Genomic DNA, 23,301 nt, shown 5'->3' on the forward strand with positions numbered 1-23,301 from the left:
ACAAAAACATAATCCTGGTACCCAATTACTTCCAGCATGTATCTAAATTTCTCTGCCTACAGAGGCACAAAAGATTTCAGAAGCTTATTGAAAGTTGTTGTCATAGTCTTCTTTTTTTTTTGTTTGTTTGTTTCAAGGGATTAAATTTAGGGCCATTCCACCTAAGCTACCCCTCTCTAGACATTTTCAGTTTTTATTTTGAAACAGAGGCTCACTATATTGCGGAACTTCTCATTAGGATGCTGAGGATGAAGTCAGGTCTAGTGGCCCATTCCTATATTCCCAGTACTTGGGAGGCTGAGATAAGAGGATTGCAGGTTCAAGGATAGCCTCAGAAACTTACTGAGATGCTCAGTAACCTAGCAAGACCCTGTTTCAAAAGAAAAAATAAAAGGGCTGAGATTGTGGCTCAGGGGTAAAATGCTTCTGAGTTCAATCCTCAGTACCACAAAACAAAGATGCTGAGGCTGTCCTTGAACCTATAATCCCCTAATCTCAGTTTCTCAAGTGCTGGGAGTACAGGCGTGTATCTCTTGCAGTTTCCCTAATCTCATTGCAAAAACCTTTACAGATCTCTTTCCAAACAATTTATATGCTAGTTATACTGTAATATTTGCTATTCCTCAAATATTCCATGCATCAGCACATCACTGTGACACTATATAAATTAGTCCCTAGAATGCTTTATCAGACTCTGCTCAGCAAACTATGCCACGCTTTCAGATCCATTCATAACCAAGACCCTCTTGCTCACCTATAACTTTAGCAAGATGTAACACACTACCCAGTGGTGGCAATAAAATTTTATGCCACACTAACACATTACCAAATACAGAATTGCATGGTGTACCAGTTATGACCCCCACACTTTTTGCTAAAAATGGAACTCAGAGGTGCTCTACCAATGAACTATGAGCTGGGTATGGTGGCACACACTTGTAACCTTAGCACTTGGGAGAGTGAGAGGAGGATCACAGGCTTGAGGACAGCTTCCACAAGTAGTGAGGCTCTCATGAGCCTAGCATGACCCTGTTTCAAAATAAAAAATAAGGGTTGGGTATGGTGGCACACGCTTGTAATTCCAGTAGGTTCATGATCAGCCTCAGCAATTTAGTGAGGCACTCTGCAACTTGGTGAAAGCTTGCTTCAAAAATATAAAAAAGAAGACACAGAGTTTGGCTCTGAGGTAGAAAGCTTCTTGGGTTCAATCCTCACTGTCACAAAAAATAAAAAATAAAAAGAACAAATAGGAGCCAGGTGTGGTGGTGCATGCTTGTAATGCCAGTATTTGGGAGGCTGAGAGACAGAAGGATTATAGGTTTGCAGCCAGCCTCAGTTACTTGTGAGGCCCTCTGCAACTTAGTAAGACCTTGTCTCAAATAAAAGGATAAAAAAATGGGGCTAGGGGTATAGCTTGGAGGTAGAATGCCCCTGAATTCAATCCCCATTGTGGAAAAAAAAAAAGAAAGAAAAAGAAAAGAAAAATAGGGCTGGGGATACAGTTTTATAGCTCAGAGGCTCAATCCCCAGTAGCACACACACACAAAATTAATTTTCTCTAAACTTATAAAAATTACCAGTATAAGTAAATATTTTATTTTTATGTTTGTTTATTTTTGTGGGTCTAGGGATAAAACCCAGGGACATTTCACCTCCAAGCTATACCCCCTGTCCTATTTTTTAGTCTTTATTTTGAAATAGGGTCTCACTAAATTAAGTAGTGCCTCACTAAGTAGCTGAGGTTGTCAGTGAACCACAATCCTCTGGTCTCAACTTCCCAAATGCTGGGATTACAAACATGCACTACCAAGCCCATCTAAGTAAACACTTTAAAGACTGACAATTTCATTGAGCGTGGTGGCACATGACCATAATCCCAGTACTTGGTAGGCTGAAACAGGAGGATAGCAGGCTTGGAGGATACCCTGTTCCAAAATAAAAATAAAATAGAAGCTGGGAATGGTGGTGCACATTTGTAGTCCCAGCATTTAGGAGGCTGAGACAGGAGGATCCCGGTTTGCAGACAGCCTCAGTTACTTAATGAAGTTCTTTGCAGCTCAGTGAGACCCTATTTGAAAATAAAACCTAAGGAAAGGCTGAGGGTGTAGCTCAGAGGTAGAATGCCTTTGGGTTCTATTCCTAGTACTACAAGAATAAATAAATAAATAAAAATAAATAAAATAAAATAGGACTGAGGGTATAGCTAAGAGGTAGACCCCTTTTCAATACAAAGTACTGCAAAAATAAATAAATAAATAAATAATAAAGACTAGAACCAGGGGTGGTGGCACACACTTGTAATCCCAGTACCTGGGAGGCTGAGACAGGAGGACTGCACAGGTTCAAAGCCAGCCTCAGCTACTTATTAAGATTCTCAGAAACTTAGTGAGATCCTTTATCAAAATAAAATATAAAATAGGTCGGGGTGTACCCTGGAGGTAGAGGCCCCTGGATCCTATCCCTAGGACCACAAAATAAATACATATATACATACATACATACATACATACATACATACATAGACTAACAGCTGGGCGTGGTGGCATATGCTTGTAATTCCAGCATTTGGGAAGCTGAGACAAGAGAATCACGGTTTGTCAGTCACAGCTACTACTTAGTGAAGCGCTTTGCAACCCAATGAGATCCTGTTTCAAAAAAAAAAAAAGAATAAAAAAAGCCAGGCTTGGGGGTTTTTCTCTCTTGGGGACCCCCTCCCCTTTTGGGGAGCTTTTCTCTCTCTCGCAGGTCGTGTTAGCCTTGAGAGAAGGTGGAGTGCAATGAAGGCATATGGCACGGGATGCTCTCAGGTAGTGACCTGAAGGCCTCTGCTGGACATCAAGGCCAACCAGGGCCCCTAGGGCTGACCTGCACTTTTCTGGCAGATCATGTGGACTCTGGGAGAAAGCAGTTTGTAACTGATGGCACTTGGCTCGGGCTACACTCGGGTAGTGACCTGAAGACAGCTACTGGACACCAGAGCCCCGATAGCCCTAGAGGTGCTCTGCCACTTTCCTATTCCTTTCTGGCAGATCGTGAAGACTCTGGAAGAAAGCAGCTTGTAACTGAAGGCATTCGGCTTGGGCTACTCCCAAGTATTGTCCTGAAGACAACTGCTGGACCCGAGTTTCGACAGCCCCTTTGGGATGTTCAGCCATCTTTCCTTATTCCCTGCTGCTTCCAATAAACCATTTACTCCCCTTCCCAAAAAAAAAAAAAAAAAAAGCTGGGCATGGTGGCGCACGATTGTAATCCCAGTGCTCGGGAGGCTGAGAGAGGAGGATCGCATGGGTTCGAAGCCAGCCTCAGCTACTTAGTGAGGCTTTCAACAACTTAGTGAGACCCTGTTACCAAATAAAATTTTAAAAAGGTCTGGGAGTATAGCCCGGAAGTAGAAAGCCTCTGGGCTCCACAGAAAAAAAAAAAAGGATAAAAAATAGGGATGGGGGTGTCTCTCGGAGGTAGAATGCCCCAGTACCACAAAAATAAATAGACAGATAGGTAGATAGATAGACAGACAGACAGGCAGACTAAGAATTTCTTCCCTTTTTTTGTGTGGTCTTGGGGATAGAACCCAGGGGCCTTTATCTCTGGGCTACATCACTAGACCTATTTTTACATTTTATTTGGAGACAGGGTTTCACTAAGTTGCTGAGAGTCTCACTAAGAAGCTGCTGCTGGCTTTGAACCTGCCCAATCCTCCTGTATCAGCCTTCCAAGGACTGGGATTACAAGCATGCACCAACATTTTTTCTTTTCAGTTTAACAATTTTTCTTTTCTTTCTTTCCTTTTTCTTTTTCTTTCTTTTTTTTTTTTTTGTGGTATGGGGATGGAACCCAGGGGCATTCTATCTCTGAGCTACACTCCCAGCCCTCCTTTTATTCTTTATTTTGAAACAAGGTCTCACTGGGTTGCAAAGGGCCTCACTAGAAAGTTTCTCATTCATTCATTCACTCATTTTACTAGTACTGGGGATTAAACCCAGTGGCATTCTACCTCTTGAGCTACATACATCCCCAGTCCAATTTTATTATTTAGAAACAGGGTCTCACTAGGTTGCTGAGACCTCATCAAGTTGTTGAGACTGGCTTTAAAACTGTGACCCTCCTGTCTCAGCCTCCCAAGAACTGGGATTGCAAATGTATGCCACCACGCCTAAGAAGTTTTATTTTATTTTATTTTGTATACTTTATTTGGAAACAGGGTCTCACTAAGTTGCTGAGAGCCTCACTAAGTAGTTGAGGCTGGCTTCGAACCTGCGTGATCCTCCTGTCTCAGCCTCCAAAGCGCGGGGATTACAAGCGTGCGCCACCACGCCTGGCAAGAAGTTTCTTTTATTCATTGTTTCTTGTGGTACTAGAGATGGAACCCAAGGTTATTCTACCTCTGAGCTACACTCAGCCCTATTTTATTCTTTTTTATTTTGAAACAGGGTCTAAGTTGCTGAGGCTGGCCAAGAACCTGTGATCTCATCCTTCCAAGTACTAGGATGATAAGCGTGCACCACCACACCCAGCTTGAGACCCTGTAAAAAAGAAAGATGAGAAAAGAGTTTGGGTTCTATTACGTGGAGGCAGAATGTCCCTGTATTCAATCTTCAATGTCCAGCACCAAAAAACCGCCAAAAGTCTGTGGAGAGCCGGGCATAATGGTGAACGCTTGTAACCCCAGCATTTGAGAGCTGAGATAAGAGGATCCTGTTTCACACCCAGCCCCAGCTACTTAGTGAGGTCCTTTGCAACTCAGTGAGACCCTGTTTCAAAATAAAGAATAAAAAATAGGGCTAGGGGTATAGCTCGCAGTACTGCCAAAAAAAAAAAAAAGAAGTTTGTACTAGTGTTGGATATATAGTTTCACTATATGTAAACTATTTTTTAGGTCTGTGACACAAAATTTATAATCGCAATAAATTTTGCTAATGTGTTAGTAAGAAAAAAGCCAGGGAATGAGAGGGCAAATGAGGGAAGCAATGAGATGGGCACTTACAAACGGCACTACCATTAGAAAGACATTATCAAATGGCACTTTACCAGCTGTAAAATAGTAGTAAGTTCTAAGATCACAGATGATTTTTTCATTTGCTGAGCATATTTTATTTATGTACAAGGACCTTGAAACTGTTAGAATTCTGACTTTATAAATTACTTCAAGTTTCACACCAAGAGAATTTCCAACCAAAAAAATGACATCCAGCTGCTGGAAGACAGTTGATAAGCTCAAGCAAAATGGAAAAAAAGAAATGAAGCTAGATAAAAAGAAGATGAGCCTTCTGCAGGGCCAAGGAAAGCTCTATCTACAGGAATCCCTAATTCCTTTTCTTAGAAATGAGACATCCCATGTGCACTGTCAGTCACAGCTTTAGTTGGTTTCCATGGGAACAACTAATATGGAGTACTGGAATCCCATATGGAACATACTTTCGATCTTGTATGTCCCTCACAAAAAACAGTCCCACAAGAAGTCCTTTCCTGACAAGTTGAGCACAGACTTGTTATTTCAGACTTCCTGAAATAAGTCATCAATCTTCCTTCCCTAAAATGACATGCATAAAATGTGAAGAAATTTTGTTAGTTTCCCTAAACTTCATACCGTACATTTACTTTTCCTCCTTTCAAAAAGGATAAAATCAGTAAAAGATAATTCATTTGTAATTCAAAAAATGGTTTTAGGCATCATATATATGTAAAATTCTATACTGAATATTAAGAACACTTTAGGCTAGGTATAGTAGTGCAAATGTATAATCTCAGTACTTAGGAGGCTAAGAGAGAAGGATCTAAGGTTTGAAACCAGCTTCAGCAACTTAGTGAGGCCTTGAGTAACTTAGGGAGACTCTATCCATATATATATATGGATAGAGATGTAGCTTAGAGGTAGAATGTCCCTGGTTCAATCCCTAGTACCACAAATAAAAAATAAATGAGGGCTGGATATATAGCTTGCAGGTAGAATGCCCCTGAGTTCAAACCCCAGTGCTACAGAAATAAAAATAATTAATAACAAACAGTAACACATTAGGCGGGACATGGTGGTGCAGACCTGTGCTTCTAGTTCATGGGAGTGTGACAGAGGAGGATTGTAGGTTGGAAAAGAGCTTCAGCAAGTAGTGAGATGTTCAACAACCTCACAAGACCCTGTTACAAAACAAAAAATAAAAAGGGGCTTGGAGTGTTGCCTGGAGGAACAATGTCCCTGGGTTCATTTCTCAATAACACACACACACACACACACACACACACACACACACACACACACACACAGCTTCTGAAGAGGAATAATTGGAAGGGAGTCAATGGAAGGAAACAGACTCACATTTTACTATGTGCTCCTTTTTACCATGTGAATGTGTTAACCTATTCCAAAATACTTTTAACTATTTAAAAAAAATACAGGTTGAGCCAGGCATGGTTGTAATCCCAGCATGTGCTTGTAATCCCAGCATTTGGGAGGCTAAGATAGGAGGATCACAGCTGAGGAGGATCACGATTTGAGAACAGTCTCAGCCACTACTCAGCGAGGCCCTTTGGAATTCAGTGACACCCAGTTTCAAAATAAAGAATTTTAAATAAATAAATAGAGCTGAGGGTGTAGTTTGCAGGTAGAATGCCCCTGGGTTCCATCCCCACCCCCCACCCCCCAAAATACTGAGCATAAACTGAATATGATGGTGCAAGCCTATAATCCCAGTACTTGGGGGACAGAGACAGAAGGATCACAGGTTTGTGGTCAGCCTCAGCATTTTAGTGAGGCATTCCACAACTTAGTAAAACCCTATTTCAAAATAAAAAAAATAAAATAAGGCTGTGGGTGTAGCTTAGAGGTAGAATGCCATTAGGTTCCATCCCCAGTAACACACACACACAAAAAGAAATACTGAGCATAGCCTAGCTGTGGTGTCTGGATACCTATAATCTCAGTACTTGAGAGGCTAATACAGGGGAATCCCAGGTTCAAGGACAGCCTCAGAAAGGAGTTAAGATTCATCAACCTAGCAAAACCCTGTTAAAAAAAAAAAAAAAAAGACTGGAGTGTAGCTCAGAGGTGAAATGTCCTTGGGTTCAATCCCCAGTACCACCAATAAAAAAGAAAAGAAGCTGGGCATGGTGGCGCATCCTTATAATCCCAGCATTTGGGATGCTGAGAGAGAAGAATCATGGTTCACAGACAGCCTCAGCTACTTAGTGAGGCCCTCTGAGACTCAGTGAGACCCCTTTTCAAAATAAAAGGGAAAAATAGGGCTGGGGTGTATCTCGGAGGTAGAATGCCCCTGGGTTCCATCTCCAGCAATAAATAAATAAATAAATAAACAAACAAATAAATAAATAAACTAAAAGCCGGGTGTGGTGGTGTACACTTCTAATCCTAGCATTTGGGAGGCTGAGACATAAGGATCATGGTTTGCAGATAGCCTCAGCTACTAATGAGGCCCTTTGCAACTCAGTGAGACCCTGTTTCAAAATAAAGAATAAAGTCGGGCATGGTGGTGCATGCTTGTAATCCCAGTACTGGGGAGGCTGAGACAGTAGGATTGCATAAATTCAAAGCCAGCCTCAGTTACTTCTTAGTGAGGCTCTCAGCAACTTAGTGAGACCTGTGTCAAAATAAAATATAAAATAGGTCAGGGGCATAGCCCGGATGTAGAGGCCCTTGGGTTCCATCCCCAGGACGACTACACACACACACACACACACACACACACACACACACACACACACACTAAAAAATTGGGTTGGGAGTAGGTAAAAATATTGCAGCTCATAGGTAGAATTCCCCTGGGTCTCATCCCCAGTACCACAAATAAATAAACAAACAAACAATAAATAAATAAAACAAATAAGAGAAAAGATAAATAATGAGCTTCACAACATTTATGTAACATATATGTTACCTTTTGATCACTGTTAAAATTAAAAATGGAACTTAGAAACCAAAACTAAGAACTGGGAAAAAAAAAAAAAGGGTAGGAAGTCCTTTACATACTATACTACATTTTTTGGCCATGTTAACGGAGTAGGCTAGTAAATTGAAAATGAAAGCAGAAAAGCAGGCCAGGCTTGATGGCTTATGCTTGAAACCCCAGAATTTGGGAGGCTGAGGCAGGAGAATTGTGGTTCAAGGACAGCCTCAGATACTTAGTGAGGCCCTTTGCAACTCAGTGAGACCCTGTTTCAAAATAAAGAATAAAAATTGGGCTGGGGGTATAGCTTTGAGGTATAAAGCACATGGGGTCCTTTCCTACTACTGTAAAAAACAAAAACACCCCCCCCAAAAAAAACCCAAAAAACAAAAATGGAGCCTAAAAACCAAAACTAAGTACTGTTAAAAAAAAAAAAAGGGTAGGAAGTTCTTTACATACTATACTTCATTTTCTGGCCATGTTAACAGAGTAGGATAATAAAATAAAAATAAAAGCACAAAAGCAGGCCAGCGTGGACACTTATAATCCCAACATATGGGAGGATAAGACAGGAGGATTGAAATTTGAGGACAGCCTCAGCTACTTGGTGAGGCCCTTTGCAACTCAGTGAGACCCTGTTTCAAAATTAAAAATAAAAAATAGGGTTTGGAGGTATAGCTTGGAGGTAGAAAGCCCTTGGGTTCCATCTCCAGTACTGTAAAATAAATAAATAAACAAACAAACAGAAAAGATGAGAATATTGTTCACAAATAATCACCTTATATTCTTTACCCATATAGCAAATATTCCTTAGTGTGAGCAAATTCATGCATTACACAAGCTTCACCCAAAAGAACAGAATATATACCATGCAAAATATTATTCTATGATGAAATCTCTACAAAATCCTGATTGGCTAAAGAACAAATGATCCCTGCAGCGTCTCGACATGATTCAAAGCTATATCTTGCATCCTGGGAAATAGTAAGAAAGAGTGTCATTTGTAGGCTGCAGAAAACCTCAAGGGCAAGGAAACATGTTTTGATGGTTAGGGTTAGAGAACCCATTTTTAAGATATACTTTAGGAGGCAGGGGAAGGCAATATTAATAAATTTTAAAGAAATCATCCCAATCTCATTCTAATTACTTGATACATTAGTACCCAAAAGGGCAAAATTATAAAGAATCCCAAATGGGCACGTTTTATGAATTATGTTTCATGGATTCAGATATTAATCCACATGCAGATGGCTGTAAGCAGCAAACTGGCAGAAGAATGTGGTTGTTTTAGGGTCATTTCCTATGATTAGAAACTCAAAGACAGCCAAGTGTGATGGCACATGCTTGTAATCCCAGTACTTGGGAGGCTGAGACAGTAGGATTGCTGGTTCGTGGCCAGCCTCAAACTTGCTGAACTTTGAGGCCCTCCACAACTTGGTGAGACCCTGTTTCAAAATAAAAAAAAATTAAACAGGGCTGGGAGTGTTAATTTGGAGGCAGAATGCCCCTGGGTTCTAGTCACATATAGCAAAAAAAAAAAAAAAAAAAAAGAAAGAAATAAACTCAAAAGACTATACCTGCCAACACTGGTCTGAGGCTACCATTTCCCCAGAAGAGGACAGACTATTTTCATTTACTCTAAAAACAATTTGGACATCTAGTCCCACCAAAACCAACTACACATATACCGGGGAAAACGCTATCCCAGGTACTTAGCTAGACCTGAAATATTTTCTTCTTTCCTGTGATTCCTTATACCAATAATGATTAGAGTTTGGCAATAAACTTAACATATAGGTTGTACAAGTTTTAATAATAGTGGATGATGGCAGTAGACTGTCTTTTCAACTTCCCATAAATTCTAGGTTCAGTACTGGGTAAAAAGCATGCAAATAAGTCACCAGCCTTCACACAGGGGCATGCCTTGGCTGCAGAGAACCATATATAGCAGTTGTAAGTTTTCATGCCTACAAACCAATGATTAACAAGGATGATTAGTGTCTAGATGGAACTAAGGTATAAGCTTTTGATGCTTGGATATTGACTCAAGAGCCACAGCACACACATTTCCCCATGGCAGGTTCATACCACTGGACTTCAGTCGGTTGGATCTCTCTTGTTCCAGGATAGTAGACTTCTGCAAAAGTGGAGTAAGTCCTCGGGACTTGGTAGGTCTCATGTAGCCTTTTATTGGTTCTGCCATTCTGCTTTTACCTTCCTTCTTCCCTTCTCCTGGTGTCTTTGGTTTAAAATTTTCTTTCATTTTCTGAGGTGATTCTATGATATTATCTTTTAGTTCTAGTGGTTGAAGACCCTTGGAAGCAGTCACTGCTAAATTATCTAAAGGAGGAACTTCATCTTTGCCACATGAGAAATTGAACTGGAGTACTGGTGTTGGCAGGGAAACACATTCTAATTTTTTTACTTTACAAGTCAGACTAATCTCTTTCAATTTATCCTTTTCACTTAGTGGAGGCAAAATAATCCTATCTGTCTCCTTATTCAAATTATCTGAACCTTCAGAACCTCTATCTTTAATATTTGGGCCCTCACAGAAACTAAGGTTTTGTGTTTTATCTTCTAAGAAGTAAGGGATCTCAGTAGAAGTAGAACCTTTCTCAGTTTTCTCATTGTTCACTGGAGATGTTGGGAAACTTTGCCCATCTACAAATGCTTCTAGGATTCTGATCTCCCCTGGCAGGCTCTGGTCTTCTGTGGTCACTCTGGGAAGATGGTGCCCTTTTGCTGGCTCTGCGATTGGCTGTATCAAATGCTGTGATGCACCATGGTGTACTAACTCAGGTTCTCCTACCACCTGCACATCACCTATCCTTGTTTCATTTTTCATGGGATCAGCAAGCTCACTTTGACAGTGATCTCCATGACTGTTACCTTTTTCTATGGCTGCTGTAAAAGTCAGGGCAACTCCTTCCATGCTTGTACGGGGCATTATAGCAGAGTGAGCCTTGGGTCTTTCTTGCCCTAGGATTCCCTCTTTATTGCAGCTATCTCCCACTAATAATTTAAAATTCTTGACTGGGGCTCTCTCTTGACTACTTTCTACCCAAGTGTCTGGTAAGGAATCACCTTCCTTTAGTACTTGAGGAGGAGGAGTGGGCAATCTTTCACAGGCTGCTGACTGTAGAGCCTCTAGAGGAATGGACTTATTCATCAACCCCGACAGGGTGCTGGGACAGGTAAATGTAATATTTCTATTTTCGTCTACATAATTCATTCCTTCAATTCTCTGGTTGCCTGTGGTTTCCATAGGAACACAAATTTTTGTTGTATCTATCTTATTCTCCAAAATATGCTCCTCAGGAAAGCTATTTTTAGCCCTTTTACTTTTCCCATCATTTCTCCTCTTACTTGGTTGGTCAGCCACAGCAGTGTGTCCCTTGGCTGCACCTGCCTCACTCTCCTCAGACACTACCGAGGGAATGAATTCCACCCCCTGGATTTGTTCCTGGCAGCTCACATCTGTCACCTTGGCAGCTAGTTCAGTAACAGCAGAATCCTCGACTGTGTTTGTTTTGTTCTCCCCAAAAGCCCCAAGCTCAGCAGAATTAACCTCAACATTTTTACTTTTTCTGTCAACTACTTCCACTGTAGATTTATCTGACATACGTGGGAATAAAGGATCATGCATTTGTGGGAAAATGAGTCCTAATTCCTTATGAGTTTTACTACTAGTATCTCCACCCTTCCCTACAAAAGGTGGGTTGACAATTTCCTCCTTGTCCTCCATTTTGGTAGGCTGTGTAGGATAATTAATTTTAAGCTTTTTGGTTTTGCTTTCATTACCTCTCTTTTTAGGCTTTTCAGAAATCCAGGGAGTGAACTCATTATCCATGCCAGGGCACTTTCCTTCCCTGTTCTCCTTAGGGACCCCCATATTTTTAACTATGGCTCCCCTTTCTCTTGTAGTGTCAGAAGTCTGAGTCAAACTTGACCCATGTTCCAATGGAAGTGATGCCTGCAAGGTACTTTCAACCCCAGGGTTGGTCTTCCCCTCAGACTTCCCTGTCACCACTGCCTCAGTAAACTCAGCTATGGTCCCTGATTGTTCTGAGGAATCCAGCCCCCGTTCCTCTTTCTCATTCTTAGTGGTCACTCTTTCATTTTTAGGGACTGGCTCACTCAGCACAAAAACAGCCCTTCTGTCCTTGTCCCTGTCTAGAACAAGTGGGTGTGGGTCTGCTTTTGCCCTTAGCTTCCCAGCACTCACCCTCACTTTCCCAGAACTACCCTTTCCCTTCCTGCTTTTGCCATCGCCTGCCATTCTCTTAAAGGGCTCATTCTCTAGCCCAGGTGCCTGAACTAGCATTTGGCCCTGTTGCTGCTCAGAGACAAGGGTGTGGATTTCTTCTCTTTGCCTGGGCAATGTTTTTATTTTTAATTCTTTAGCCTCTTCAGCTTCTTCAAGGAACTCATTCTGCTTGACATTCTTCAGTGTAGACATTTTACTTGTCTCCCAAGGGGTTTGAACTTTGTATGCATCAACTTCTGTCAGGGGCCCTGTCAGATTGGGGAGGCTTACTGCCTTGCTGCTACCCACAAGGATCTGTGGTTGGAGCTCAATCTGTGATTTGTTTTCATTTTGCTGCAGTAATTTCTTATCTTGACTCTGTGGAACTGATTTATTACTTTTAACCTCTTTCTCTACTCTTAGCTGGGGCTGAGAATTTTCTGCAGTTTTTGAAGGCTCTTCTGGATGAAAAGGAACTCTGAGTCTCTCTGACATAAAGTTCTCACCGTCCACTCTGGGTGCTCTAGAGTCAACTACACATTCTCTTATCAAGTTCTCTCTGGATACAAGTCCACATTCTGTGCCCACAATAGCCGAATGGTTGGGGCAGACACCCGATTTAACAAAGCCAGCTGCAAAGGGCTGACCTTTAGGCCCATCTGCATTATTACTATTGCAATGTTCCTCAGCCCGGGGTTGAAAATATCTCTTCTGCTTTGTTTTCTTCTTCTTTTTCTTCATGGTCATTGGTGTGCTTTCTATGACCCAGGGCTCCCTGGCAAGATCCCTCTGGGGTTCAAGGAAGTCGGCATGAATATACTTCCTTTGGTTCCCAGGCTCACCACAGGAAGATGAACCAGAGACTCCACCCAACTCAGAAAAAGGGCAAGGGCCCAGCCTAGGATCAAGAGTCTTCCATGGAGAAGAGCCTCCCAGCAGCTCAGGAGGGGCCCTGGCAGGCTTGGGCCGGTCTGACCTGATGACACAGGGTCTGCAAACTTGTGTGCCTTGTGTGGGAGGGGAACCTGCAATACATGAAGTTGGCTAAAATTCCAAACAACAAACTCCTTGTTAATGTTTCTTTAGAAACAAAATCAGTTAATTTAGTAACTCATTTAAATAATTTATTTTTAAACAACTCATATGCCAATTTGCCTAAAAATACAGGTTTTTTTTTTTTTTTTTTTTTTTTTTTTTGCTTGTTTTGCCTTTCAGAACATTTCTTCAGTTGGTTTTACCAAAGATCATCTCGGTAAAGACTTTTTTTTCAAACTTATTTAGAAAGGGTTGAAATATATCAAACCGTTTTTGTTTTTGTTTTTGTTTTGGTGGTACTGTGGGTGGAGCCCAGAGGCTTTCTACCTTCAGACTATACTCCCAGACCAATTTTTTTTTTTTTTTTTTAATTTGGAAACAAGGTCTCACTAAGTTGCTGAGAGCCTCACTAAGTAGCTAAGGTTGGCCTTGGACCTGTGCAATCCTCCTCTCAGCCTCCCAAGCGTGGGGATTACAAGTGTGCACCACTACGCCCGGCTATATCAAACCTTTTAACATCTACAATAAACACTTCTTACCTATAAAATTCAGTAACTGATTTATTTCTATTTGTCACCATTTTGTGTGTGTGTGTGGCACTAGGAACTGAACCCAGAGGCTTTCTACCTCCGATCTACACCCCAAACTCGATGTATTTCCTTTTTTTCCGTGCTACTAGGGGTGGAACCCAGAGGCTTTCTACCTCTGGGCTATACTCCCAGACCTATTTTATATTTTATTTGGAAACAGGGTCTCACTAAGTTGCTGAGAACCCCACTAAGTAGCTGAGGCTGGCTTCGAATCTGTGCGATCCTCCTGTCTCAGCCTCCCGAGCACGGGGATTACAAGCGTACGCCACCACGCCCACCTTCGATTTATTTCTTATTTGGAAATAAGATCTAAGTTACCAAGTCTGGCTGTGAACCTGCGATCCTCCTATCTCAAGCCTTCCAACTAAGGATTATAAGTGTGTACTACCATGTCTGGCTTTGTCATTTTGTTTAGGGTTTATTTTTGCAGTACTGGTGACTGAACCCAGGGGCATTCTACCTCTGAGCTATACTCCCAGGTTTATTATTTATTTATCTATTTATTTATTTATTTTGCAGTACTGGGGTGGAACCCAGGAGCATTTCTTTGTTTTGAAACAGGGTCTCACTAAGTTGCAAAGGGCCTCACTAAGTACCTGAGGCTGGCCATGAACCTATGATTCTCCTGTCTCAGCCTCACAAGTGGGATTACAGGCATGCGCCACCACACCCAGCCCATCATTGTTTTAATCTGTTTTTTTTTTTTTTTTTTTTTTTTTTGGTGGTACTGGGGGTGGAACCCAGGGGCTTTCTACCTCTGGGCTATACTCCCAGACCTTTTTAGATTTTATTTGGAAACAGGGTCTCACTAAGTTGTGAGAGCCTCACTAAATAGCTGAGGCTGGCTTTGAACCTGTGCGATCCTCTTGTCTCAGCCTCCCAAGCGCTGGGATTACAAACGAGCGCCACCACGCCTGGCGGCTGTCATTGTTTTTAATAGGTACATTAATTCCCAATACGATAAAGATGGCAAGCTCTTAGTGATTGTCGTTTTTTGGTGACATTTATTAATTCAATACTTATTCATGATTATGAACAGAATTTACAGTTCTGAGAGTCTGTCACCAATATTATATTAATCTTTGTCAAATGAACTAGACTGATTCTGGGAAACAGACCAGAAGGCTAAACTTATGTTACTTTAAAAAAGATATTGAGTTAATATTTTGGCTGTAAAAAAATTCTTATCATTCCAAAACCAGAGCAACCCATTTTGAAAGACAAAAGTGTTAGATTTCAATGTTCTGTTCCTAAATGTACTTACCAAAAGACAGAGAAATATGTGTAAGGTTTCAGGAAGTAATACAGTATGAACTCAAGCTCCTACTCTTGATAACAAGTTACCTAAGTTATCTAACAAGCAAGCCTACCATCGCTCCTGTCAAGTCTGAACCCATGAACTGATTTCAAAGAACTTTACTTATTTTAGTTCTGGGGATTGAAATCAGGGACATTCTACCTCCAAGATAAAATCCCAATGCTATTTTATTTTTACTTTGAAACAGGGTCTAACTAAGTTTCTGAGAGCCTCACTAAGTTGCCGAGGCTTGTCTTGAACCTGTGATCCTCCTGTGTCAGCCTCCCAAGTACTGGGATTATAGGTGTGTGCCATCTGGCACACATCTGACTTATAGTGACTAATAGATCTTAATTTTATATGTTCAGTCACTATAACAACTTTAAAAAATTCATTTATAAGCCAGGCGTGATGGCGCACGCTTGTAATCCCAGCATTCGGGAGGCTGAGATCGGAGGATTGTGGTTTGCGGACAGCCTCAGCTACTTAGTGAGGCCCTCTGCAACTCAGTGAGACCCGGTTTCAAAAAAAAAAAAAAGAATAAAAAATAGGGCAGGGGCTGTAGCTCAGAGGTCAAATGCCCCTGGGTTCCATCCCCAGACCCGCAAAAAAATAAATAAATAAATAAAAATAAAAATAAAAATTCATATATTTAGCTCCTACTTGGTGCTAGAGAGCTTGCAAAGATCTTAAGATTCTATGTGAAATTAAGTCATGGCCCTGCCCTTAAGGAGATTAAAGTAGCACCTCTTAAAGTTTAACATAGAATTCCTTGGGAGCCAGGTGTGGTGGCGCACACAGGCTTGTAATCCAAAAATTTGGGAGGCTGAGACAGGAGATAGCACAGAAAATAAAATCCAGATGCTTCCCCTAATTAGCAAGAGCTAGGAGGAAAGGGGTAACAGGAGGAGGTCAGTAGTAGAAAGGGCCCTATTGAGAAGCAATTACGTTGACCAATCAGAGGGGAGGGGGTGGGGGAGGATGGAATCTCTTTTAAAACTCATGAGGTGCTTAAACAGTTATATCAAAAATAATCACCAATTAAGCATGGGATTGAGGTGGGAAGGGAATGGGATGGGGATTGGATGAGGGCTTATTGGGTATGTGCTTGTATATCCTCTCAAGTCTTGTATTCCAAAGTGATGTATGAGTACAAAAAAAATAATATATATAATTAAAAAAAATTTTTTTTTAATTCTGAGATGAAGCCCACATCTGCATGTCTGACATGTTCAGAGGTAGTAGAGATGGTGCTGAGCAATGGAACAAACACACTGTAAGTAGCAAGATTTTAAAGAACATTTGAGTAATTTAGCTAGGCATGGTAATTCAATCTATAATCTCAGTACCTGGGAGGCTGAGAAAGAAAGATCCCCGAGGTGGGCATGCTGGTGCACACTTGTGATCCCAGCATTTGGGAGGCTGAAACAGGGGAATCGCGGGTTTGAGGATAGCCTCAGCTACTTAGTGAGGCCCTTTGCAACTCAGTGAGACCGTTTCAGAATAAAGAATAAAAACATAGGGCTGGGTGTGTACCTCAGAGGTAGAATGTACCTGGATTCCATCCCCAGTGCCAAAAAAAGAAAAGAAAGAAAGAAAGGAGGATCTTGAGTTCATGACCAGTGCTAGTAAGAACCTGTTTCAAAATTTAAAACTTTTAAAAATAGAAAGCCAGGCGTGGTGCTGCATGCTTATAATCCCAGTATTTGGGAGGCTGAGACAGGAGGATTGCAAGTTAAGGGTTAGCCTCAATTACTTAGTAAGGCCTTCTGCAACTTGGTGAGACCCTATCTCTAAATAAAGAATAAGCCAAGCCGGGTGTGATGACACATGCTTGTAATCCCAGCATTCAGAAGGCTGAAACCAGAGGATTACAGTTCGCAGACAACTTCAGCTACTTAGTGAGGCCCTCCATAACTTATGTCCCTGGGTTCCATCCCCAGACCCGCAAAAAAAAAAAGAATAAGCCGGTCGTGGTGGTACATGTTTATAATCCCAGCATTTGGGAGGCAGAGAAAACAGGATAGCGATTTACAAACAGCCTCAGCTATCCTTTGCAACTCAGGAAGACACTGTTTCAAAATAAAAAATAAAAAACAGAGCTGGGCTTGGTGGCGCAAGCTTGTAATCTCTGGGCTTGGTAAACTGAGGCAGGAGGATAGCATGCAGGTTCGATGCCAGCCTCAGCTGGTTTAAGAGACCCTGTTCCCAAATAAAATATAAAATAGATCTGGAAGTGTAGCCCAGGGGGTAGAAGGTCCCTAGGTAGAATGCTCCTGGGTACCACCAAAAAAAAAAAAAAAAAAAAAAGATTAAGCTGGGTATAGTGGCACATACTTATAATCCCAGCACCCAGGAGGCTGAGACAGGAGGACCGTGGTTTGTGGACAGCCTCAGCTACTTATTTAGGCCCTTTACAACTCAGTGAGATCCTGTTTCAAAATAAAGAATAAAAAAATGGGGCTGGGGTTGCAGCTCGGAGGTAGAATGCCCCTGGGTTCCACCCCTAGTACCTCAAAAAAAAAAAAAAGATTAAAACTAGGACTGGGAGCCAGGTATGGTGTTGCACACTTGTAATCCCAGCATTTGGGAGGCTGAGACAGAAGGACTGCAGTTCAACTACCACCCCAGCTACTTAGTGAGGCCCTTTGCAACTTAGTGAGACCCTGTTTCCAAATAAAGAATAAAAAACAGGTCTGGGGGTGTAGCTTGGAGGTAGAATGTCCCTGGGTTCCATCCCAGTACCACAAAAAAAAAAAAAAAAAAGAATTGAGAGTGTAGCTCAGAAGTAGAATGTCCCTGGGTTCAATTCTAGTACTATATAAAATTAAAATGTAACAAGTTGTAAATTGACTCTCTCTAAACAGAATGAAATCCATTGAAGAAAGAAAGCTGACTTCATCAAGATATGTCCACTATACAACTAGGAAACCAGAGACAATGTCTACCACCTCACTTATCATCCTAAGTTGTTTCAGAGTCCACTTTGTTTTCCTCGCTTACCTAAGGTCTCTGAAGAATGTCCAGAATGCTGAATGGTGAGCAGTTTCTTTTGCTCTGACTTCTCTAACATGGAGTCTTCACCTGTTGTCAAGGTATCCTTTTGGTCTGTAACTTTGACTGGTTCTAAAAATAATAGTAAAAATCATGTTTCAGAGAAGCACTACTTTAGCTATTTTTCCACCTGGATTGAGATGAGAATGATTTTTGAAGAGTTTTCCTACAATACGCAGTAGAGAAGTGAAAAACTGACTGGAAGGCAATTGAGAGAATTTCCATTTTTGTATTTTGATATTAAAAAAAAAAACAAGTGTTTGTAAATTGGTGGGAATGATCCAAAGAGGATTAAATTACTGGGTGGCAAAAGAAGAGAAAGGTTAGGGCAATATACTTGCATAAAAAGAGGACATGGGACCTAATTCAAAAAAGAACAGTGTAAGCCGGGCATGGTGGCGCACGCTTGTAATCCCAGCATTCGGGAGGCTGAGACCTGGGGGATCGCGGTTCGCGGACAGCCTGAGCTACTTAGTGAGGCCCTCTGCAACTCAGTGAGACCGGTTTCAAAATAAAGAATAAAAAATAGAGCAGGGGGTGTAGCTCAGGTCAACTGACCCTGGGTTCCATCCCCAGACCCGCAAAAAAAAAAAAAAAAAAAAGAACAGTGTATATGAAAACAAAAAAGCAGGAAAAATTATATCTGGACACAGATATAATTAAAAGATTACAAGAGGTAATAGAAATTTGTAAATGTAATATTTTATTGCTTCAGCTATCTGGAAGAAAACCAAGATTAAAAGATTTGGAGAGTACAGTGAGACTATCTTTATTTTGCCTGACATGATGTGTGTCCCTCAAGTCTTCTGGACTATATAACTTGGGTAAACAGAAATACTATAAGGAACCAGAAACCCATACCTGGTGAAATCATCAAAGTAGGTACAGTTGACTGCCCCACATACTGGAGAGGTGTTAATTGGGAATACTCACTGATTTCCTCCTGAGGCTGTGCAGTCTCCACATCTTTAACCATAACTGCTATCAGAGGTGCTACCTCTACTTCCGAGGGTGGTGCAATGTTCTTGGCTGGAACCATATTGTTGGTTAGGGTCACCTCAGTTCCAGGGGGCAGAGATACATCTTTAGCCAATGCTACCTCTGTTTCAGGAGGCAAAGACATGTCCTTGATGGAGGCTACTCCTTTCTCTGGGAGTGGAGTCATATCGTTGACTTGAACCACCACTGTTCCCCGAGAAATATCCACATCCTTGTTCAATGCCACCTCTAAGGCTGAAGCCGCATCTTTGCAAGCGGCCCCTTCTGTTTCTGGAGGAGGAAACAGAATATCCTTGTCCAGGGTCCCCTCTGATGCCAAGGGTAATACTACATCCTCGATCAAGACCACTTTGGCTTCTGGAGGCAGTGCCATGTCCCTTGCTAAAGCCACCTCCATTTCTGAAAACAAGGCTGTCTCCTTGGTTGAGGGCATTTCTATGGATGATGCAGTGTCTTTAGGCAGTGCTACCTCTAATTGTGAGAGAGATACAGAAACACTGGCTGGGGCTATCTCTACTTCTTTGGGTGGTACCATGTTTTCGTGTGGAACCAAATCCATTTTTACAGGTGGTGCTCTCTCTGTCTCTTTGAACAATATCACATCCTTGCCCGGGGCCGCCTCTGTTTCTACGGGCAGTACCACAGCCTTGGCTGAAGACAAATCTGTTTCTGTAGGTAACATGACATCCTGAACTGGAGCCACCTCTGTTTCTTTGGGTAGTATCATGTCCTTGACCATAGACATATCTGATTTGATGGGTGGCTGCAAGTCCTTTGCAAGTGTCGTGTCTGCCACATCTGTTTCTAAGTCTTTGGCCAGGATCACCTCTGTTTCTCCGGATGATGCCATGTTAGTAGTCTTCTGTTCCATTATTATTTCATATGCTTTTGTTGGTGACTGCTCTTCTACTGATGCTATTTCAACCTCCTCTGCTAGATCTAAAAGGAAATAAGTTAAAAATTGAGGATCTATTATTCTCTACTCACAGCTCGACAGAGAAACTTTTTTTTTTCCTTGACACTGGGAATGGAACTGAGGGACATTCTCTGAGCTACACTCCAATCCCTATTTTTATTCTTTGTTATTTATTTATTTATTTATTTATTTATTTTTTATTGGTGCTGGGGATAGAACCCAGGGGCATTGCATTCTACCTCTGAGCTATACCTCCAGCCACCTTTCTTTTAATTTTTATTTTGAACAGGGTCTCATTACATCTTGGAGGGCCTCACTAAGTAGATCAGGTTGGCCAGGAACCTGTGATCCTCATGTCTCAGCCTCCCAAACGCTGGAATTACAAGCATGTGCCATCATGCCCAGCTTTCATTAAAACTTTTTTTTTATTTTGTTGTTGTTGTTGTTGTTATTATTATTACTATTAATAGTAGTAGTAGTAGTAGTAGTAGTAGTAGTAGTACTGAGAATTGATCCTGGGAAGCAGTCTACCTTCAAGCTACACCCCCCAGACCGAATTCATTTTTTATTTTGAAAAGTGGTCTTGTTAGGCTGGGCATGGTGGCGGACGCTTGTAATCCCCACGCTTGGGAGGCTGAGACAGGAGGATCACACAGGTTCAAAGCCAGCCTCAGCTACTTAGTGAGGCTTTCAGCAACTTAGTGAGACCCTGTTTCAAAATAAAATATAAAATAGGGCTGGGAGTATAGCCCGGAGGTAGAAAGCCTCTGGGTTCCACCCCTAGTACAACCAAAAAAAAAAAAAAAAAAAAAAGTGGTCTGGTCTTGTTAGGATGAGAGTCTCACTACTTGCTGAGGCTGTACTCCACCCTGCAATTATCCGGTGTCAGCCTCCCAAATATTGAGATTATAGGCATGTGCCACCAGACCTGACTCAAAATTCACTTTCTTAGGGCAAAGGAGTATTTGGATTTCATGACCATAAAACATTAAACATGTAGCTGGGCCGGGCATGGTGGTGCATGCTTGTAATCCCCGCCCTTCCCTTGGGAGGCGGAGACAGGAGGATCGCACAGGTTCGAAGCTAGCCTTGCTGGCTTAAGAGACCCTCTTTCCAAATAAAACATAAAAAATAGGTCTGGGAGTGTAGCCTGGAGATAGAAGGGTTTCCAGGAACCCCAGTATCACACACACAAAAGTAGCTGGGCATGGTGGCACATGCTTATAATCCCAGTACTTGGGAGGTTGAGACCAGATGATGGCAGGTTCAAAGCCAGCTCCAATAACTTAGTGAGGCTCTCAGTACTCTAGTGAAACCCTGTTTCCAATTAAAAAATAAAACCAGGCTGTCGGTATAGCTTGGGGATACAATACCTCTGGGGTCAATTCTCAGTAACAACAACAACAACAACAACAACAACAACAAAAGACATTAAACATAATTAAGAAGTTGTTGAGTGGCTGGGCATGGTGGTGCACACTTCTAATCCCAGGACTTGGGAGGCTAAGAAAGGAATATTGTGCAGGTTCAAAGCCAGCCTCAGCTACTTAGTGATGCTGTCAGCAATTCAGTAAGACCCTGTTTCCAATATATATATATATATGTATGTATGTATGACTAGGAGTGTAGCAGAGAGGTAAAAGACCCCTGAGGTTACATTCCCAGCACAACACACACACAAAAAAGAAGTTGCTGAATTAATGTATTCTGCTTATTCCTTGACAATCCCAGCATTAAGAATAAAGTATATGATACTAAATCAGCCATGTTGGCACATGCCTATAATCCCAGTACTTGGGAGAATGAGACAGGAGAGATTGCAGGTTCAAGACAGCCTCAGAAAATAAGACTCTCATTAATCTAGAGAATCTGTTTCAAAATAAAAATAAAATAGGACTGGGGATATACTTGGAGTTAGAATGCCCTGGGTTCAATCCCCAGGGCCCCCTTTAAACACACACACACACACACACACACACACACACACAAACACACACACGACATACTGAACTACTATATGAGAAGCAGTATAGGAGAAAAGACAGAAGATACAGGTTTTTTTGTTTTTTGTTTTGGTGGTACTGGGGGATCAACCCAGAGGATTTCTACTTCCAGGCTATACTCCCAGACCTATTTTATATTTTATTTGGAAACAAGGCTCACTTAGTTGCTGAGAGCCTCATTAAGTAGCTGAGGCTGTCTTTGAACCTGTGTGATCCTCCTGTCTCAGTCTCCCAAGTGCGGGGATTACAAGCGTGCGCCACCATGCCCAGCATGGTACAGGTTTTAAAAAACTATCCCTAGAAGCCGGGCATGGTGGCGCACACTTGTAATCTCAGCATTCGGGAGGCTGAGACCAGAGGATTGCGGTTTGTGGACAGCCTCAGCTCCTTAGGCCCTCTGCAACTCAGTGAGACCCGGTTTCAAAATAAAGAATAAAAAATAGGGTAGGGGCTGTAGCTTGGAGGTAGATTGCCCCCTGGGTTCCATCCCCAGACCCGCAAAAAAAAAAAAAAAAAAGTAAAAACTATCCCTAGCAGGTTATGGTGGAGCATACTTGTAATCTCAGCATTTGGGAGGCTGAGACAGGAGAATTGCAGTTCTCAACCTCAGCTACTTAGTGAGGTCCTAAATTGCAAAATCTCAGTGACCCTGTTTCAAAATAAAGAATAAAAAATAGGACTGGGGTGGGGTGGGGAGTTGGGTGTGGTGGTGCAGGTTTGTAATCCCAGCATTCAGGAGGATTGTGGTTTGCGGGATTGTGGTTCAGCGAGACCCTTCGCAACTCAGTGAGATCAGTGAGATGGTGTTTCAAAAATAATAAAGACTAAGCCGGGCGTGGTGGCGCACGCTTGTAATCCTAGCATTCAAGAGGCTGAGACTGGAGGATTGCAGTTCGAGGACAGCCTCAGCTACTTAGTGAGGCCCTCTGCAACTTAGTGAGACCCTGTTTCAAAATAAAGAATAAAAAATGGGGCAGGGGGTATAGCTCAGAGGTAGAATGCCCCTGGGTTCCATCCCCAGACCCCCCCCCCAAAATAATAATAAAGACTAGCCGGGCGAGGTGGTGCATGTTTGTTGTAATCCCCATGCTTGGGAGGTGGAGATAGGAGGATCACACAGGTTTGAAGCCAGCTTTCCTGGCTTAAGAGACCCTGTTTCCAAATAAAAAATATAAAAATAGGTCTGGGAGTGTAGCCCAGAGGTAGAAGGGTTTCATCCCCAGTACCACCAAAAAATAAATAAATAAATAAATAAAATAATAA

General features: G+C 41.9%; 1 protein-coding gene across 1 annotated transcript in view; it reads right to left on the reverse strand.

Annotated features, from left to right (window-relative positions):
* Positions 1 to 23,301, reverse strand: part of MAP4 (microtubule associated protein 4) — a gene marked incomplete at both ends in the record, with an annotated part of 109,038 nt that overhangs the window by 53,420 nt on the left and 32,317 nt on the right. Inside the window, 4 exon segments of the mRNA XM_080715343.1 lie at positions 9,984 to 13,170; positions 13,172 to 13,188; positions 18,070 to 18,192; positions 18,982 to 20,058. Coding sequence (XP_080571469.1) covers positions 9,984 to 13,170; positions 13,172 to 13,188; positions 18,070 to 18,192; positions 18,982 to 20,058 — 4,404 coding nt within the window.

Source organism: Muscardinus avellanarius (assembly GCF_963383645.1).
Source record: "Muscardinus avellanarius genome assembly, chromosome: 18".
In the NCBI taxonomy this organism is placed as follows: domain Eukaryota; kingdom Metazoa; phylum Chordata; class Mammalia; order Rodentia; family Gliridae; genus Muscardinus; species Muscardinus avellanarius.